General features: G+C 41.0%; 1 protein-coding gene across 16 annotated transcripts in view; it reads left to right on the top strand.

The window, feature by feature from the left end:
* The window catches only part of ERC2 (ELKS/RAB6-interacting/CAST family member 2), a 519,409-nt gene that overhangs the window by 249,347 nt on the left and 251,220 nt on the right, over positions 1-18,842 (top strand). For 12 of the 16 annotated variants that reach the window (XR_004426009.1, XR_004426011.1, XR_004426013.1 and 9 more), the window contains one exon: positions 3,959-3,970. The exons of the other annotated variants lie outside the window; for them this stretch is intronic. Coding sequence is in view for 6 of the 12 variants with exons in the window: in XM_033140941.1 (XP_032996832.1) it covers positions 3,959-3,970 (12 nt within the window). In the remaining 6 variants the exon portion in view is untranslated. The remainder of the gene's footprint in view (positions 1-3,958; positions 3,971-18,842) is intronic. 16 annotated transcript variants of the gene reach the window in all.

Here is an 18,842-nt window from a genome sequence, read left to right as displayed (position 1 = left end):
AGCACATCAAAGTGCAAGTAGATAAATAGGGACCGCTCCAGCGGGAAGGTAAACGACGTTTCCGTGTGCTGCTCTGGTTTCGCCAGAAGCGGCTTTGTCATGCTGGCCACATGACCCGGAAGCTGTCTGCGGACAAACGCTGGCTCCCTTGGCCTATAGAGCGAGATGAGCGCCGCAACCCCAGAGTCGGACACGACTGGACCTGATGGTCAGGGGTCCCTTTACCTTTACCTATGTGATGAGGCAACTCGGCTCATTTGGCATAGTTGCCTGGATACTGGCTTTTGTACCAATTAGTGGATAGCCAAAATGCAAACATCCTCAGTTGAGGCACCCCAACTTTTGCCAGGTTGAATTCCCCCCCCCCCATCTGCCTTTAGACCAGGCATTGTACAAGAGATGGTTCTTCCCCACCCCCCTAACAACCCATTTCTGGGTTTTCTTCAGTTATTTTAATCTCTGGGCTCCTGACAACCGACCATTGCTTTAGGCTCTTTCTAAAGTTGCTTCTTTATGAATTCTTTTGAGCAAAATGAGAGCAATTCAGTTCAGGGTGTGTGGGTCCCTTTTGGCCCATGTGATTCCCTTCACGCAGACATGAACGTGTTTCATTTTAAAATGGTGGCATGCTTAATAGTTTTTAAATTTAAATCCGAGATACAAGACAGTATTCGAAAACCAAGCTGAAGTACTCCACAACAATCAAATAGACTTAACACAGCTAAGAGTTTACTAACACAGTATTTGAGTTACTGATGGATGGAGTTACTATTGGCCTTAAAATGTAATGAAGACAGAAAACCTGCACACATGAGTTTGGAGATGAATAGCATATTGGTTCTTTTCACCTGGAAAAGGTGAAAAAACACCATGAGTGGACCAGGGGTTTTTTGTTTTTGTTTTTTGAAAACATCAGTTTCTCTTCAATGCCCCAACTAGAGCATTTGAAATAAGGGCACAATTGCTAATCACTGTGAATGACCTCAGTTCTTTTACGGACAGCTGCAAATCCTTGTAAGATGTATGACTGAAATTTCCTTTAGTTGTAGAAGGAAGGTGCAGCTTATTACTGACCCCAGTAAAGGTTGGTACCAAAGTTGATCTGCAGCTTGTAGATGCAATTAGCTGTACCTCATTTGCTAATGGTGGGAAGGAAAGATAGATAGGGCAGGGGCAAACTTTGATAATATGCTGTCCTGTGGGAGGCTAACATTTGACACCTTCCAGTGCAGGCTTAGGGTAAACAAAGTGCTGGGCTTTGGGAAGGAGCCACAGGGCTCTGTTAGGATACTAGAGCCACAGGACTCTGTCAGGGTCCTAGAGCCCCCCCTTCTCCTTCCCAAAACATGGTAAGCACTTGCCCTGCTTGGGGAAAGAGGCAATAGGACTCTAGGACCCTGTCAGAGCCTTCATGCCTCCTTCCTGAAGCTCGGCAGGTGCTTACCGGCTTTGAGAAGGTGCCTGCCTCAGCTGTGCGCCCAGTGCCCCCACATCTCTCTCACTGCCCTAAATCTATCTCTAAACATGGGCCCTGTGAAACATAACTCACCACCTTCCTCATCTTGTGGAACTATTCTGAAAGGATGTGGGGCCCATGAAAACTACTTGATTAAAGAATGGAATTAAGCCTCTCTCTGCCTCTGTGTGTATCCTATGTTTGGTTCCTGTCATTATCTTTCAGCAAACTTTACTGTAGCCCAGCATTAGGAGGCTTAGCAGCAGCAAGGAAAAAAAGCAGCAATAATGCTGTGATATACAACAGGCTGCTGTGAATTGTCCTTCATTTCAAATTTCCCACAATGCCCCTAGTGACAGGGGAGCACTGTGGCTCCAGAAAAAAAACCCTTGAAGTCACAGTACATTGTGACATGCTGCCTCTTCCTGGATAGCCATATCAAGAACAAGATGGCAGCCCCAATTAATCTTTTTTTTAGGGGAGCCATATTTCCCCCCATACAATGTCCCTGCTAAATGGGTTGTTGGGGGTGGGGGGAAGAACCACTTTTCTATTTGTACAGTTACCTATGAAGATCTTAGCGTACTGCTGCTTCCAGCAGATTTTTGGTCACAGTGTCCAATGAGCACAACAAGTGCTGTATATTTCAGCTGCTTGAGGAAGCTAGAAATGGGGGTTGTTGTTGTTTTTAAGAAAGAATGATCCTGGAAAGTCCTCCAACCATTTCTTAAGTTCTCTTAAAAATAAAAAGGTAAAGGGACCCCTGACCATTAGGTCCAGTTGTGTCCGACTCTGGGGTTGTGGCGCTCATCTCGCGTTAGTGGCCGAGGGAGCCGGCGTACAGCTTCCGGGTCATGTGGCCAGCATGACTAAGCCGCTTCTGGCGAACCAGAGCAGCGCACGAAAATGCCGTTTACCTTCCTGACGGAGTGGTACCTATTTATCTACTTGCACTTTGACGTACTTTCGAACTGCTAGGTGGCAGGAGCTGGGACTGAGCAACGGGAGCTCACTCTGTCACGGGGATTCGAACCGCCGACCTTCTGATCAGCAAGCCCTAGGCTCTGTGGTTTAACCCACAGCGCCACCCACATTATCTCTTTAAAATACATTAATATATATTTATATATATTTGCTAAAAGCAAGCAGGTTTTAAAACTATTTTTTCTTATAAAAATCTGGATGGGCAGTTGAGGGAATCAACTTTACAGTCTACTTTTGTAGACATGTACTGAATACAGACATGAATCCATTCAACCTTAGTCTCTGCATATGATACTGCCATCTTTTTCTGCTTTTTAGTTAATTTTTTTCTCTTAAAGTATACAAAGGCAGGGAAATTCCACAGTAAACCTTCGCTTGGACATGTGCTAAATAACATCAAACTGAGAGCCCCAAATAAATAATCAACCAACAGGAAATGAAAAACAAGTGCTGTAGTTCATGTTTCACAAGTTGCCTTGAGTATGGCTGTTCCAACTTAAGAGAGGCTTGCGCCTCTGTGAAGGCGAATGCCTGATGAATGTTCTGTCATATTTTGACAAAATACTTAAGCTTACAGTTCCTTTATATCACCATACTGAAACAACAATGCAATAGTATGGTAGTGGGAGGGACGTCAACTGAAATGTCAGCAGAAAATTCAAGAGAAAAAACCCCCGCTGAAATAAAAGAAGCCAGCATACCAAATCACTATGCAGCTATTTCTGATGTTTAAAAAATAAATAAATCACCTTTTGCAAAATGATGCAGGAATGTGCACCTGTGATGGCTCTGGGGGACTCTTTTTGCTTTGGCATTAGATAAGGGTTTGTATGTGTGTTTTGGCTAATTGAAAGGACATGTTAAATATTTTTTGTAAAAAAAAAAATATTTATCATGCATCTGGTTATTCTCAGTGATGAAGTATTGGTCTTATTCTTGGGACTGAAAAAGATTGCTCTCAGCTTTAGAAAGGTCTATGTTTCCATGGGAAAAAGTGGTGTCTTTGATCAGTGTAAGTGATCAGTACTTGAGAATCTCTGACAAAATTCTTTGAACATCTAGCCAAGCCATTGAGCTTCCTTTATTTTTCATGGGTGAAGATGACTTGGTGTATATGAGTCATCCTCAAATCCTCGTTGGTCCAAGCAACATTATTTTTCCCAAGCATGAATGCCTCCTGTCAAACATATGCCTTAGCAACTGCCATCAGCTTCATAGTGTTTCACTTGTATGTGTATACACGTGAGAATGTATACATATTCTAAGGTAGCTTTTCCATCACACATAAGCAACATGTTGACTTCCTCCTAAGCTGTTGCTTTGGTCATCCCCCACCATAGAAACACTGTACACTAACGTTTATTTGTTGATTTCTGTTTTTGACAAGAGATTGCTGATATAACATCTGCTCACTTTTATGTTGAAAAACTAATGTTTTTCCTTCGTTTATTCTCTTGCTATTTCCTTCCTTTTTGTGTTTACTCTCCAAACTGCTGCTTTCACCTCTGCTTCAACCAGCTTGACTTCCAGGTCAGTACCTTTGGTATATTATTGTCTCACATCACTCACTTATCAGATCCACTTCATGTTTAAATTGATAGACACAGTATACTCTGGCTACTTGCGTTTAAGTATGTGCATCCCTGCATCCCCAAGTTGTTGTTGATTCTTTTGATGGCAGACATTTTCTAAAAACTCCCCATTCACTCTGTTTCCAAACGAGAGAATAGTCTTTCTGAAGGATTTTGTGTTAAGATGTAAAGACGCATAAACTAGTAACAGTAAATTGCCAACACAACTAAAGGTACAACAGTAGTTCCTTGGGTAATGTTTCAGTAAATCTCAGTGTTTTGAAATACTTAATCATTAGCGACAACCCAAATGTAACTAACTTTTGCCTTTCCCCCCCCTGTAAGCAACTTTTTAACAATATATTTACCCACACATATTATAATTTATGGATTGTAATAGTAGGGTTTGGAACCATAATGACTTCATGCTGGGATTTTTTTAAATACATATTAAAAAGTGAGAAAGTTATGCAGAATGGACTGGATATCCCAATGATTAGCATAACAAAAATAGAACTGAATTAAAAAATGAATCAAGCATTATAACAATAAATACTGTTTGCTAAGGACCCATTAGCTGCAAATAAGAGATGAGAATGTATTGGATTTTTTTGTTGATCGTAAATTGGCGATCAGCCATTCGTTTGATTCATCTACAAAAAAAACGGAAAGGTATTTCTAACAGAGATAAGTAAACATTGATTGGTTAAGTAGCTGTAATGATTGTGTGAATGGAGGATTTAAGTAGATTCCAAAAGAGACTGGAGAAGGAAATAAGACCAAACTTTGTTAATATATCAGAAAACTGAAGAGGTTAAAGTACTTTTTAAGTCACTGCCAACTGTGAATATTGATTTGCAATGGAGAACATAAAATTTATAAGTGCTAGAAATGTCTAGTTCTGTAGTAGCCTCTTTAGAACACTTACTGTAGTAAACAACCTTATTGGTCAACTTAATGGTGGTTCTTCTTTCTGCCAAGACTACATAGTGAACCCCTAGACAGGGGTGTAGCAAGGGGGGCGTAGGGAGCGGTCCACCCCATGTTCCATAATGGAGGGGGTGACAAATTATCAAGGAACAATTACTGCCCTACTAGGGCAGTTCATAAAAAACTTTTTTTAAAATGCCTGCTCCAAAGGTCTTATCTTACTATACTAGGGATTATATAGCTATATATGAAATTTCATGCATATCGGTTAATATCTTGACCCTCCTCCACCAAAATAGCTATTTACTTGGCTGTTTTCCTATGTCGTGAAGGCTGAAATTTCAGTTCAGTGGCGCACTTACTGTTCCCAACCCTAACCCTGTGGAAAGCCATCTAATTAGACTTTAATTTGATTTTGAGTTGTTTTTAGGAGGTAATTTAATTATTGTTTGATTTTATACCAATGTTATGTATCTGATGTTAGCCACCCTGAGCTCGACTTCGGCCGGGGAGGGCAGGATATAAATAAAAGTTTTTTATTATTATTACTTGTTATTATTCCTTTGTAAGAAAATATAAAATAACGTATAACCATTTTGGGGGGGGGTTCAATGGGGGGTGGCAAGAAATTCTCCGCACCAGGTACCACCTGACCTTCCTACGCTTCTGCCCCTAGACTAGAATAACATTACAAGGCAAGCTGTGGATTGATATGGTTTATATATGTAGATAGTGCTTAATTTCATGTTTTTGTGATGAATAAGGATGAGAATACAGCTTATCTTTATGAATGTTTCATGGGGGGAAATGAGGCTGTTCCTTCACCATCCTACTAGATAGAGCAAGCTAATGAATAAAAATATCTGAAGAAGTGGTGCATGCACACAAAAGCTTATACCAGAACAAACTTAGTTGGTCTATAAGGTGCTACTGGACAATTTATTATTATTATTTATTTTTATTTCGAATGAAAAAAGTGTGTGAATAATGTCACAAAAGATTGTAGTGTTTCCTTTTGCGTGTTTAGACCTTTTACCTTTCCCCAAAATAAATTCACACAGGAGACAAATATTTGGTTTGGTTTTTTTTGGCAGAATTTAGGCCACAACTTTATTGATTACAATCAAGTGAGTGGTTGCATAGGTTCTGGTTCGACTATCTCCCTGCACCTTTGCAGGCAGCGCTGTCCCAGAGCCACATTCATAGGACAACCAAGGATGAACACCAGGGACAGCTGATGGAAGGATCACCAAACAGCTGACCTGATGTCCCCTGGACTCGGGCGCAGGCCGAACCCTTTTCGGGGAACGCCAAACCAGTGAGTCCCAGGATTCCTTTACTGGAATATCCTACATTTGCATAGGCGTGGCCACATCACATGCCACACCTATCACCTGAACCAGAGCCTATCCGCAATTTACAAGTTGTGACGATTTGCTATGCGGCAGGCAAAACCCAAATGGCACCAGCCAATCAGCCAAGTGGGGAAAATTCCTGCCATGCCCCTGCCCCTGACACACGACAGCATAGCAACGTCAAGCGCAAGCCCTAAATATAGCGAGAGGTGGGTGGGTGTTCCAATGCGATAGCCCCAAAGAGGAAGCTCAGTAGCTTCGCATGGGCTTAAATAGGTCCCGCGTTGCTGCTCTTTCACTGCACCCCATTGGTCAGATTGCACCCCAGCAACACGGGACCCACCTATCAGGGGTTGTGGCTGATCCAAGATTACCCACCCACAACACTGGGTCAGGTGGCCAGGTCGCACCGCAACACATGCCCTCTTGGATGGAGGACACGCTTTGTGAAAAGAGATTTTTGGTTGCCTGCCTGTCTTGCTCATATAAGAAGGAGCTGCAACTCTCTCCAATTGCATTCACATTACCCACACTAGTTGGTCCGAACAACCATTAACTTCCAAATTTATTCTTAACCTTTCCTGCTAGGGTGGGTATGACCATGGATGGCCCCCGAAATGCTTTCTTCAAATTCTGTACCAAAGCTTCATGGCATCAAAAGACTTTGAAAGAGATAATAGCATTAATAATATGTGTACATAAACATTATGTGACTTAATCTGTAGTTTGGAAATTCATGGTGTGGGTTAATTTAATCCTTCTGTGGAACAGGGCAGCTTTGTGAACCTTTCTAAACTAGTGACTTTTGTACCTCAGACTGCTGGTTTTTACCTGGAGCAGCTGTCTTCCATTGACAGAAAAACCTAGACAAAAGCATGCCTTTTCACAAATCATCCAGAGTTTTGTAATCTTTGGAGTGAAATAAAAGAAGGAGTCTATCTTTTTGCATATGCTTCCCAGGTGGATAATTTTGGTTATCTAATGTTTTTATTTGCTGGCAGAATTCCAAGTATCAGACAGGCCTAGGGGCACATTTATTTGACTTAGAGCTGTAGCAGAATTTTTAGTCTGCATTTCTCTGATTATAAAAACCTGAAGTCTTTCACAGTAACTCAAAAGAAAACTAAGTTATATATTTATGTGGTAGTATTCTGCTGACTGAAGTTGCTTCAGATGATCATCTGGAAAGACCTTGTGTGTCTATTAGGTGAAAGGAAATTGTTTTGCCTGTGATTCAGAGAGGGAAACTGCACATCCACTGCCACACTTGCAGATGTCAAGGAGAAGCAAAGCTGTGTGTCATCAGCCTATTGCTGACAGTGTTCTCCAACCCTCTGGATGACCCCACTCATCTGTTTCATGTAGATGTTAACAGCATAGGGGACAAATTTGAATTCTGACGAGCACCACAGTGGAGGCTCCACGGGGCCAAAGTGCACTCCGCAAACATCACCCTTTGGAAGTGACCATCCAGGTAGGACCAGAACCACTATAAATTGGTGCCACCCACCCTTAACTTGGATAGAAGTTCCAGAAGAATCCTATGGTCAATAGTATCAAAAGCCACTGAAAGGTTGAAGAGAATTAACAGGGACACATTTCCCTGACAGAGGTCATCATACCAAAGCTGTTTCTGTGCCCAAACTGGGCTTAAACCCCAATTGAAATGGATCTAGAAAATCAGTTTCCTTCAAGAGTGCCTAGATCTGATCCATGACCACCTGCTCAAGAACCAATGGCTAAGAAAGGAAGACTGGCAACTGGCCAGGGAGGGTTTCTCAAAGCATGGTTTTACTACTGCCTCCTTCAAGGAAGCAGGGACCACTCCCTCTCACAAGGAGGCATTGATCACCTTCCTGGCTCAGCCAGCTGTGCCGTTCCTGCTACTTTTTATCAGTCAAGAGGGGCAAGGGTCGAGAGTACAAGTGGTCAAAGGGACTTTGTGTGAGACTGCCGGCGGCTGATACCCCTCTCCTTCAAGAGATAAAGCCAAGATCTCAGGTTAGAAGCTTAGAGTTGAGAGACTATAGTGAAAGGTAAAACTAGTAGTTATATATGATGCAGCAGTACAATACTCTCTTAGGACAGTGTAGGAGCCTGTTCCGTCAGAATAGTAAATACCAGCAGAGTAGTAGGTACCAGCTGTTTCATGGTGAGCCTGTGCTGCTGGTCTGCCTAATCATTTCTGTGGGGAAGTAAAACTCAATGAGATGTGCAAGCCAAAGTCTAAAAGAGTTTTAAATGTCACATTGGACACTTTTTCAGTTTTTTCTAATAGTTTGACAGTTCCAGAAGCAGCTGGAAGCACCATTCCAAAGGTTTCCATGTACAAAATGAAACATTCGCAGTAACTGTCACACAGAATATCAGTGTTATAGCCATCACAGAGATAGCATGCACACATGTTAAGAAGAGGTAAATAAACTTTGGTTTCAGGGTTTGGCACTCGCCTCTTTTCTATAGGCAAAAGAAAAGGCTAATGATTGAAAACAATTGAGTGCATTTCAAAATATCAAAACATATTTTTAAGACAGCTCTGGATTTAGAATAAATCTTGTAAATAAAGAGAACTTGCTTGCCATACAAAAGGTCTCAGTTCCAAACTTGACGAAGGCTGTGAAAGATTCCTGTATAAAACCCCCGAGAGCTGATGACAGTCAGTGTAGGCAATACTGGGGTATAAGGCAGCTTCCTGCATTCTTATTAGTAAAAAGAGGCAGGACAAATACTTCATGTTGTGCTGTAATCTAGTTGGACTCCTCCTACATGTCTCCAAGTTACCATCCCACTCAAAATGATTCATAGTATGTGAACACACTTGGAATTGATTCCATAAATCCCTGAAGGTGCTGACAGTTCCATCTGTCTATAAGGCCCATATTCTTAGTCCATATTCTCAGTTTCAGACTGGACCAAGAATATGTAACAACAAAGAACCCGGAATGTCCCATTTTTTCTTAGGACATCCCTATTTTCATTTGAGAAATGTTGGAGGGTATGGAGTTATCTGACCCCCGAGCCGTCTGAAGGCAAACCTGTATAGGGAAGGTTCCCCCCCCCCATGTTTATTATTTTATTACGTTTTTATATATGTTGGACGCTGCCCAGAGTGGCTGTAGCAACCCAGTAAGATGTGTTGGGTATAAATTGTAAAGTTATCATTATGGAATGGGATGTCCCTGTTTTCATCAGAGAAATGTTGGAGGGTTTGTACCCCAGATTAGACTCATTATAAATAAGGGACCCAAGTCATTTATGACCACTAATTTAAAAAGGTTACTTTTTGAGGATGACTAAAATTGGGATTGTTGTTGTTGTTCAGTCGTTCAGTCGTGTCCAACTCTTCGTGACCCCATGGACCAGAGCACGCCAGGCACGCCTATCCTTCACTGCCTCTCGCAGTTTGGCCAAATTCATGTTAGTAGCTTCGAGAACACTGTCCAACCATCTCATCCTCTGTCGTCCTCTTCTCCTTGTGCCCTCCATCTTTCCCAACATCAGGGTCTTTTCTAGGGAGTCTTCTCTTCTCAAAATTGGGATACAATCCAATTATATAGAAATATAAAGAGAAGGCAGATTTCAGCTTCTTTCTTCCGTACCTACAGAACTGGTCTGTGGGGCACACAGGGAAAGAAGAGAGAGGGAAGTTGCATAATCCCATTTCATCAATGGGATTACTTTGTTGGATATACCCCTATGATTTCTCCACAGTGACTTTAGGGATAAAGGAGATTTTCTACCCACTTGACTTATGTAATAGGAGAGGAAGCTAGCCAAATCATAGGAGTGTTGTTCCCATCACCTTGTATTATTATACCTTTTTATAAAAAGAAGAAAATGCTTGACAAAGACTCATTAACTTAATAGGGCAACAAAAAAGCTGTTAAAATGTTGTTGCTTGCATTTTGAAATAAAACATGAAGTTAACCTAAAAGAATTGTATGTGCAAGTGTTGTTTCTGGTGGGTCCTTTTGAGTCACTTCCTCTTAAAAGCAGACAATCTTGAGTTTTTTTGCATGTTTCAGGCTTAGACAAAATTTATAGTGCTATAAAATGGAATAAAGGACGTGATGCAGATGGCTGATTACAGGTTTCAGTCTTGTTGCTCTATGAGTAACAAGCTTTTGCTGTCATATATTCCATAAAACTAGATCTGATAAGCAGATAAGAATTCTAAACTTAAAATTAAAAATAAAAGCTTTGTAGGAGGCAAGAGTAAGCCTCTTAATTGTAGCTCTGGGGATCACAGGGCTCCTTTCTGCATGCTGTTTCAACAGTCAAATAAATAGTTACAGTGGCCAAGTAGGACAGTGATCTGGTCAGTTCAAACGCTGGTTGAACATCCATATAAATTTCAGGCTTTTAGAACATTTGTTTCTTCTCCCAGAATTCAAACGCAGACTTCTTTATATTATAGCAATTCACTTAACATGCCAAATTTAAAATTGTTTCATTCATTCATTCACTTACATCATTTGTGCCCTGCTCTTCAGCCAGAACGACTCCCAGAGAGGAGAATACACTCCCTAGCTGCAGTGTTATGATCTAAAACTCGCACACAGCACACAAGGAAAAGGGGACAAGGAGGGAAGAGGAAAATCAAAACTCAAGACACCAATTTCTAGGCAGTTGTTCCTATATTGACCAGCTGGCACAGTTTAGTGGCAGGAGGTACCTGATGGAGCTTGGCGTCCAGCAGAGCTGATGGAGTGAGCTCTATTTCCCTTTCTCCTGTTGAGGCAGTCTGATGGAATGACTGACCCCATGTAACATGACAGTTGAGAGGAGATCTAATGAAGCCGTTTCTGTTGGCAGCCATTCTCCTGCCAACAATGTCCCAAAGTTGTGTCATCTTGCAGAGCATTCTTGAAAACAAAGATGGTGACTGCCTGGGCTAGGTTGGACTTTTTATGGAGGGCCCAGGACGGTTACCAGTGGTGACCCTGCTGGGGTGCTGTGCTGTGAACAGCTTCTCAAGGGTGCTGTCTTCTGTTTCCAAGTATGGCAGAGTGGGTGGAGTTATAGAAACATATTCATTTCATTATTAATCCCCATTGCAAGAATCAAAGGATTATTCAGCTTCAGCAGTGCTGTGTTTTTTGTTTTTCATAATATCTGCTTCCACCCTAACTTTCTAAGTATCTGAGTTCCAGTTCCAGAAAATTCCTCTCCTGTGTAGCCTGGCAAGTGTTGATATGTTCTCAGTCTGCAGTTATTGTGAATGATAAACATTTGGCCAAAATTCAGTGAGAATTTTAGTGTAGGGCTGGACCTGGGATAGCCAGACTTCAGATGCCATCTTGTTGCTCGGCATTTCTTTCCATTCAGTTATCGGAAGCCCCAGGGATCAATAACAGAGTGACTCTGGCTGGCCACAGCACCCTTTTGGTCAGGACTGAAGCTCTCATTGATTTTAAAAAGAGAGAGAAAGATGGTGTTAACACGAGGCTGATAGAGTGACATGGTTGTTAGAAAAGATGAACCATTGGTCTGGTCCAGCAGGCTCTCTCCTTACATTCTTAATTTTTCATCTCTGAATGTCACAATGGATTTTCCCGTGGATTAGCAATTTCCTGTTTTTATAACATGTTTAAAGAATTTTGTTTCAGCGATGTGCTCCTCTAATTCTTTTTTACATCCTTTCTAGAGTACTTGCATTAACACTTATATCTTGCACCAGGTTTTGGGCACCACTTAAGATTAAGTCATGTGCCACTTTCCCTTTGGTTGGTTCCAGGGCATTGAGGGTATCTACATCTTAGTCGTAAGTAGATCATGCATTTACCCCATCTATCTGAGGGTAAGCAAAGTCCCCCACTAGTGCAACATCATCTCCATTGGATGCCTCCTGGTGCATCCATTCAGTTGCTCATACCTCACATTCCTAATCTGGCGTTGAAACAAAACATAAAAAAAATCCTTCCAGTAGCACCCTAGAGACCAACTAAATTTGTTCTTGGTATGAGCTTTCGTGTGCATGCACACTTCTTCAGATACACTGAAACAGAAGTCACCAGACCCTTATATATAGTGAGAGGGTGGAGAGGGGTATGACTCAGAAGAGTGGTGGGAATGGGTGATTGGCTGATAGGTGTGGTAAACCTGTTGACGACTGTTAACGACTGCAGTTGGTCTTACAGGGAAAAGCAAGGGGTGAGATGGCTAAAAATAGCTTTGTCGTGTATAATGAGATAAGAATTCAGACCAGGTCTCTCCATGGTTTTAAGTTTGGTAATAAGTTGCAATTCAGCAACTTCTATTTCCAGTCTATTTCTGAAATTCTTTTGTAATAAGACAGCTACTTTGAGATCTTGTATAGAATGTCCTGGGAGACTGAAGTGTTCTCCTACTAGTTTCTCTGTCTTGTGATTCCTGATGTCAGATTTATGTCCATTTATCCTTTGGCGTAGTGTTTGGCCTGTTTGTCCAATATAGAGAGCTGAAGGGCACTATTGGCATTTAATGGCATACACAATGTTAGAAAATGAGCAATTAAATAGTCCTGAGATGGTATGTTTGACATTGTTGGGGCCAGTAATGTTGTTGTCTGGGTGTATGCGGCAGCAAAGTTGGCATCTGGGTTTATTGCAGGCTCTGGTACCAGTGTCCATGTTAAGTCCTGTTGTTGTATTATTGTGAGTAAGGAGTTGTTTAAGATTGGGTGGCTGACTGTAGGCAATGAAAGGTATTCCTCCCAGAGCCTGAGAAAGAGAACTGTCATTGTCTAGGAGAGGTTGTAGATCTCTGATGATGCGTTGAACTGTTTTAACTTGGGAGCTGTATGTGATTACTAGTGGTGTTCTGTTATTTTCTTTTTTGGGTCTGTCTTGCAGCAAGTTCTCTCTGGGTATCATTGTGGATCTGTTGATCTGTTGTTTAACTTCATCGGGTGGATATTTTAGTTATAAAATGGTTTGCTGAAGATTTCTTAGGTGAGATTCTCTGTCGGTAGAGTTGGAACAGATGTGGTTGTAACGTAGGGCCTGGCTATTTACAATCGATTGTTTGGTATGTTTGGGATGGAACTAGAAGCATGTATATATGTTTGTCAGTCAGTTGGTTTATAGTGTAAGGTGGTGTCTATATGCCCATCCTGTATTTTTATAATAGTGTCCAAAAGAATGTATTTCTTGCATAGATTGGTTCATTGTGAGGTTGATGGTGGGGTGAAAGTCATTGAATGTCTGGTGGAAAGTGTCCAGGGTCTGTTGACCATGTGTCCAGATAATAAAAATATTGTCAATGTATTGCAGGTACAAGAGAGGTTTGAGTGGGTAGGTGTTTAGGAAATGTTCTAAATCTGCCATGAAGATGTTGGCATACTGTGGGGCTATGCGGGTGCCCATTGCTGTGCCGCTAATCTGGAGCAACAGGTCATCACCAAATTTGAAGTTGTTGTGGCATCGTATGCTTTCACACAACCATGAATTTGATCAGTTTTTCAGAGATGAGAGTTGCCGGTGGTAATTGCATTAGTGCTGATTGTGGTTTTCTTTTTTGCTCGGATCCATACCAACTTCGGATATCATTAAGAATATTAGCAAGCAGAAGTAGCTAATTGAATTCTTCAGTCCTTCTGTATGATATTATATGAAATGTATGTTGTGAGTCACCAGTTGTGAGTGAAAACCTGCAGTTTTGTTACTGTAGGGTGTTATGGATTTGTCTGTGGACTACAAGGAAGACCTAAAGCTCTCATAGTAAAAAAACAAACAAATAAAAAACCCTTGTCATCAGCTATAATTATTATCTTGGATTCAGGGAAGGATGCCATTAAAAAACAAAGTAAGAAACCCAAAACCATTATTGTAAACATTGTAAAACAAACAAACAAACAAATCAGGCAGTATGCACCTTCCATAGTGTGCTTTTTATCTACTGAAAGTGATTAAATATATTTAATGAAGTTGTTTTACTATGTTTCCATTTTGTAAAATGCTGAGAGTTGTTAAGGTTAATCCAGTGTTGCAGAATTGTACTTCCACTAGCACAACAGGACGTCACCTTCTCTCCTCTCCCCTGTAGGGCCTCATGCACCCCCAAAATTTGCTCCAAAGGGTCTCTCAGTCCTTTAGAACAGACACTGAGGCTGTGTAGGGGAAAAGAGAGGAACCACACCACCAGTAGAAACCTCTCCTGCTTGTGCACTGTGTTGGAGCCAATACTTAGTCTTAATTTGCATGCAAAATATATTTTATACACTTTTCTGTTGTTGATTTATTTTGTGTAAATTGCTATGGACCAGAGAGTATGTAAAACCCATCATGTAGCCCAAACACTATGTTGCATATTTCTGTTATGAAATTGGCAGTGAGATGCAAAGATTTCTGGCATACTTCTAGATTTTGGTAACTGGCTCTTGGTCCCACCATAATAATGTTTAATGTGATGAAAAGTATTGGAAGCAAAGTATTCTTTAGGGGGCTATTATAAATTCTGCTTCTTCCTTGTGTAGGAGTCTTGCATATCTGCATTTGGGAGGCTGTTTTTTTAAGCAAACAATTTTTAACTTTTCAAGATGGATAAATGCTACTTTGACTATGAAATACTACTTATTTTTGGCTGATATTACTTAGCTTTCGGCAAGCATAGTGAGGTGCCTAATTAAAGTTGGGAACTTAACGTAGTGGCTTGGATTTCTGTTAACATCAGATGCAAGGCAACAAAGCAGCTAGAAATAAAGAGAAAATTAACATTATCCAAGTGTATAGGGGTCTGTGTTGTACCTCAGAGTAAGATGGTTAAGCTTTATTCTGATCGTTCCAAATTGGATGTGGAGCCTTTTTAGAAAACATTTGCATTTTAATTCAGGGGACATTGCCCATGCCTCTTAGTTCCAAGGTCAATGAATGTAGAGCACAAGGTATTGAAACCGCCAGAAACAGCCCAGTGTAGAGCATGCTCATGAGCGTGGAACAGGGGTAGGCAACCTAAGGCCCATGGGCTGGATGTGGTCCAATCGCCTTCTCAATCTAACCCACAGACGGTCTGGGAATCAGCGTGTTTTTACATGAGTAGAATGTGTCCTTTTATTTAAAATGCATCTCTGGGTTATTTGTGGGGCCTGCCTGGTGTTTTTACATGAGTAGAATGTGTGCTTTTATTTAAAATACATCTCTGGGTTATTTCTGGGGCATAGGAATTTGTTCATTCCCCCCCCTCCCCCCCAAAAATATAGTCTGGCCCACCACATGGTCTGAGGGATGGTAGACCGGCCCACGGGTGAAAAAGGTTGCTGACCCCTGGCGTGCAATGCTGACTGTTACAGAAAAAATGGGAGGGGAGGGAGATGTAGTGGCTAGATTAGAATCACAAACAGGGAACACTCCACAATGTTGAAGGTCCCATTTAGGCTGCACTTTTAGGAAATCAAAAATCAAAGGCCTTCACTTTTATTCTCCTGGTTCTACCCTTCACAGCAAAAGCTGTTCTTTTCCAGATAAAAGTAAAGTGTTTATTTGTTGTGGTCTTTCCTCTAGTTATTCTGCCAAAGGGATTGCTGAAAGAAGTGAATATTTAGGCTGCAGGCCTGAGTGGATTGGGGCGCATCTGAGTGTGTTTTTATGATGATAATTTAAGCATGTAATGAAAATGAAAATCTCTACCCCCATTCTAGCTTCTGGTCAGGGCTGTGTCTCTGTGTTGGATTTTTGATTATTATTTTTTTTAAAAGAACTCCATTTTCCAGCCAGCTTCAAAGAATTGTTTTTTTTTTTTTAACAACAGCTAGGTAATAAGTTTTACTGGCTGTTTTTTGTGCTTTTACATTTCTGCAAAAGCTTTCAGTATGTTGGCAAACTCAGCCCCCCCCCCCCGGTTTATGGTTGTTGTTGTTCAGTCGTTCAGTCGCGTCCGACTCTTCGTGACCCCATGGACCAGAGCACGCCAGGCACCCCTATCCTCCACTGCCTCCCGCAGTTTGGCCAAAACTAATGCCAGTCGCTTCAAGAACACTGTCCAACCATCTCATCCTCTGTCGTCCCCTTCTCCTTGTGCCCTCCATCTTTCCCAACATCAGGGTCTTTTCCAGGGAGTCTTCTCTTCTCATGAGGTGGCCAAAGTATTGGAGCCTCAACTTCAGGATGTGCCCTTCCAGGTTTATGGTAGACACTGACATAAGTGATGCTTATATGAGGTAATTCCACCCATTTGTCCTAGTGTTAACAGAATAACCATACCAACATAACACATAGTGAAGAGCCTAGCCTACACAGCATCTCTACATCCCAATTTATTGTTTTATTTGGCTTTATCTTTTCCATGTTTATACTTGTCTGTCTATTTAATCTTTTTATAGTTCTTATCCTTATTTATATACTTTGGCTAATGAATACCATCCTTCCTTTATCTTGACCTACTTTGCATCTTTCATAAATCTGTGATTCAATGAGTGTCTTAAAAATTACTGAAGATGAGCCAGATTCTTGTTGTCATAGCAGACTGAAGCTCAGAAGTACATTTTTTCAACAATGCTGTATGCCAGTAATATTCTAGCAGGATACATTAAATCTTAACAGTTTGCTCAGAGAGCAGTCACTGTGGGGCTGAGGGTTTCAGAAAAGGAAATTAATGGGGAAATTGCACTGCACAGTTGTTGCTTTTGGTTCATAGTCCTGTTCTTATGCTTCTTAGTTCTCTTCCCATTTTAGTAAATACTGCTTTCTTTAAAAAGTATGAAGCTGTTAAGTTCTCACCTTCTACTCTGAATCTCCCCTGGTGAAAACATAGCATTCTTACAGCATTACTTCACCCATATCAAGTTCTCTGATAGCTTAACAAATTGCTGTCCAGGGTATCCTAAAAAATGTAGGCCTATTGTACTTTCTGGTGGCCTTCCTACTGAACAGCATTTGCATCATGCTAGTTTCCATTTCTATTAAAACAGCATGCTGCCCTTCTGATTAAGAAAACACATCAGGGAATATTCTAAATTATAGCTAATCAAGCTGAATGGGCTGGCAACATGTTCAGCATAAATATTAAGCAAGATCTACACCGTGCCTGCATGTTAGCGAAAGAACAGTTATGAAATTAAGTTAAGCTTGGGGAGCATGGTTATCCATTTATTTTCTGTGCTAGCAAATATTTCCATCAATTTATATTATCATGTGTTCATGATGAAGTAGGCTTCTGAGTGCTCCCTCATAGGCATAAGCTGAGTTATTGAATTTGCTATGTTCCTCAAATAGTTAGCCATCTTGGTTACATTGTATATGATTAAAACATAACAAGTAGTCCTTTAAAAGACAAATACATAGGGTTGCCATATGTCCGGAATTTCCCAAACATAGCCGGTATTCAGCCCTTGCAAACAGCATCTGGGTGGAAAATGCTGAAATGTCCAGGAAAATCCGGACGTATGGCAACCCATGTCAGTAGTGTAGATTTTGGTGAATTTCATTAAAAATAGCTCAAAAACTCTTTTGCGTCTGGATTTTCACTTTTTTTAAATATGGAGACTCTTAAAATACATGACCGTGTTAGTATATGTTGAAGTGCTTATCTCTGCTGTAGTTTACAGGGCCAAACTCCAGGTTCAAAGGGATTCTTGGCACTGAGATCTCTAGTGAGCCTCCATCTACATCTGTGTCCCCCATGAGCCGTGGTGCTACAGTGATCAGCATGATAGTGTTTAGCAGCTATTTAAATTTCCTGCAATGCTCCAGAGCACAAGGACATGGTGCTACAACAGTACTGATTGAAACACCAGTCAAGGGGGCCTTAGGGCATGACTCAATGGTGGGGCCTACTGCAGCAATAGAGAACAACAGGTGCTGACAAAAACTTTGGTATTTTGTAATGTGTGCTGAGGACAGAAGTAGATTCCTACAACCACTCACTTCAGCTAATATTCAGCAACCCAGAGTGCTTCACAGCTAGATATTTTGTGAAGAGGTGATGATTAAACTGAGACAATCTGTGCACTCCATTGTATTGAAGGACAGGAACTGTGCACACTGCATTTGCAACTCATTATATGGTCTTGCTTACCAAACTGGGTTACTTATGCCCCAGGGCATGATCTGAAGGCCACATGAAATGACTACCTTACTGAAGTTTAGGACAATTTAGAGACACTTGCAGTAAAGAGGAGGGCTTGGAAATGCCAAAGGGAAGAGATTTTAAAAATTATGTAAATGAATCCACAGGATGAAAATTAACACAAAGTAATTAATCATGGTATTATGTGGCCTTTCCTTTGGTCACATTCTTTTTTTTCTGAATAAAGAAGACTCTTAATTCAAATTTTCCTATGGTAAAAAAAAATGAATTGCTATCTCTCATTTTAAGAGCTTGAAAAATAATTGTAGATATGGAGTAGTAACTGGTTTCCTGGTTAGATACTGTGTTTTAATTATATAATCTGAATTGTTACTAGCTTTTACCCTAGAATTTAGGGTAGAGTGTAGATTCCTCATGTAGATGACATTTGCTCTCATATAACAGTGGTGCCTGGATGACTGTTCTGTGAAACTTTGCCATGTGATAGTGCTTTCCAATGAAAACAATGTTAAGACATAATAAAGCTCCTATTTGGTGGATGTT

The sequence above is a fragment of the Lacerta agilis genome, chromosome 2 (genome assembly GCF_009819535.1).
Source record: "Lacerta agilis isolate rLacAgi1 chromosome 2, rLacAgi1.pri, whole genome shotgun sequence".
Lineage (NCBI taxonomy): Eukaryota > Metazoa > Chordata > Lepidosauria > Squamata > Lacertidae > Lacerta > Lacerta agilis.
Note: the sequence above shows the minus strand (reverse complement) of the source record. Positions and strands in the feature narration are given on the sequence as shown.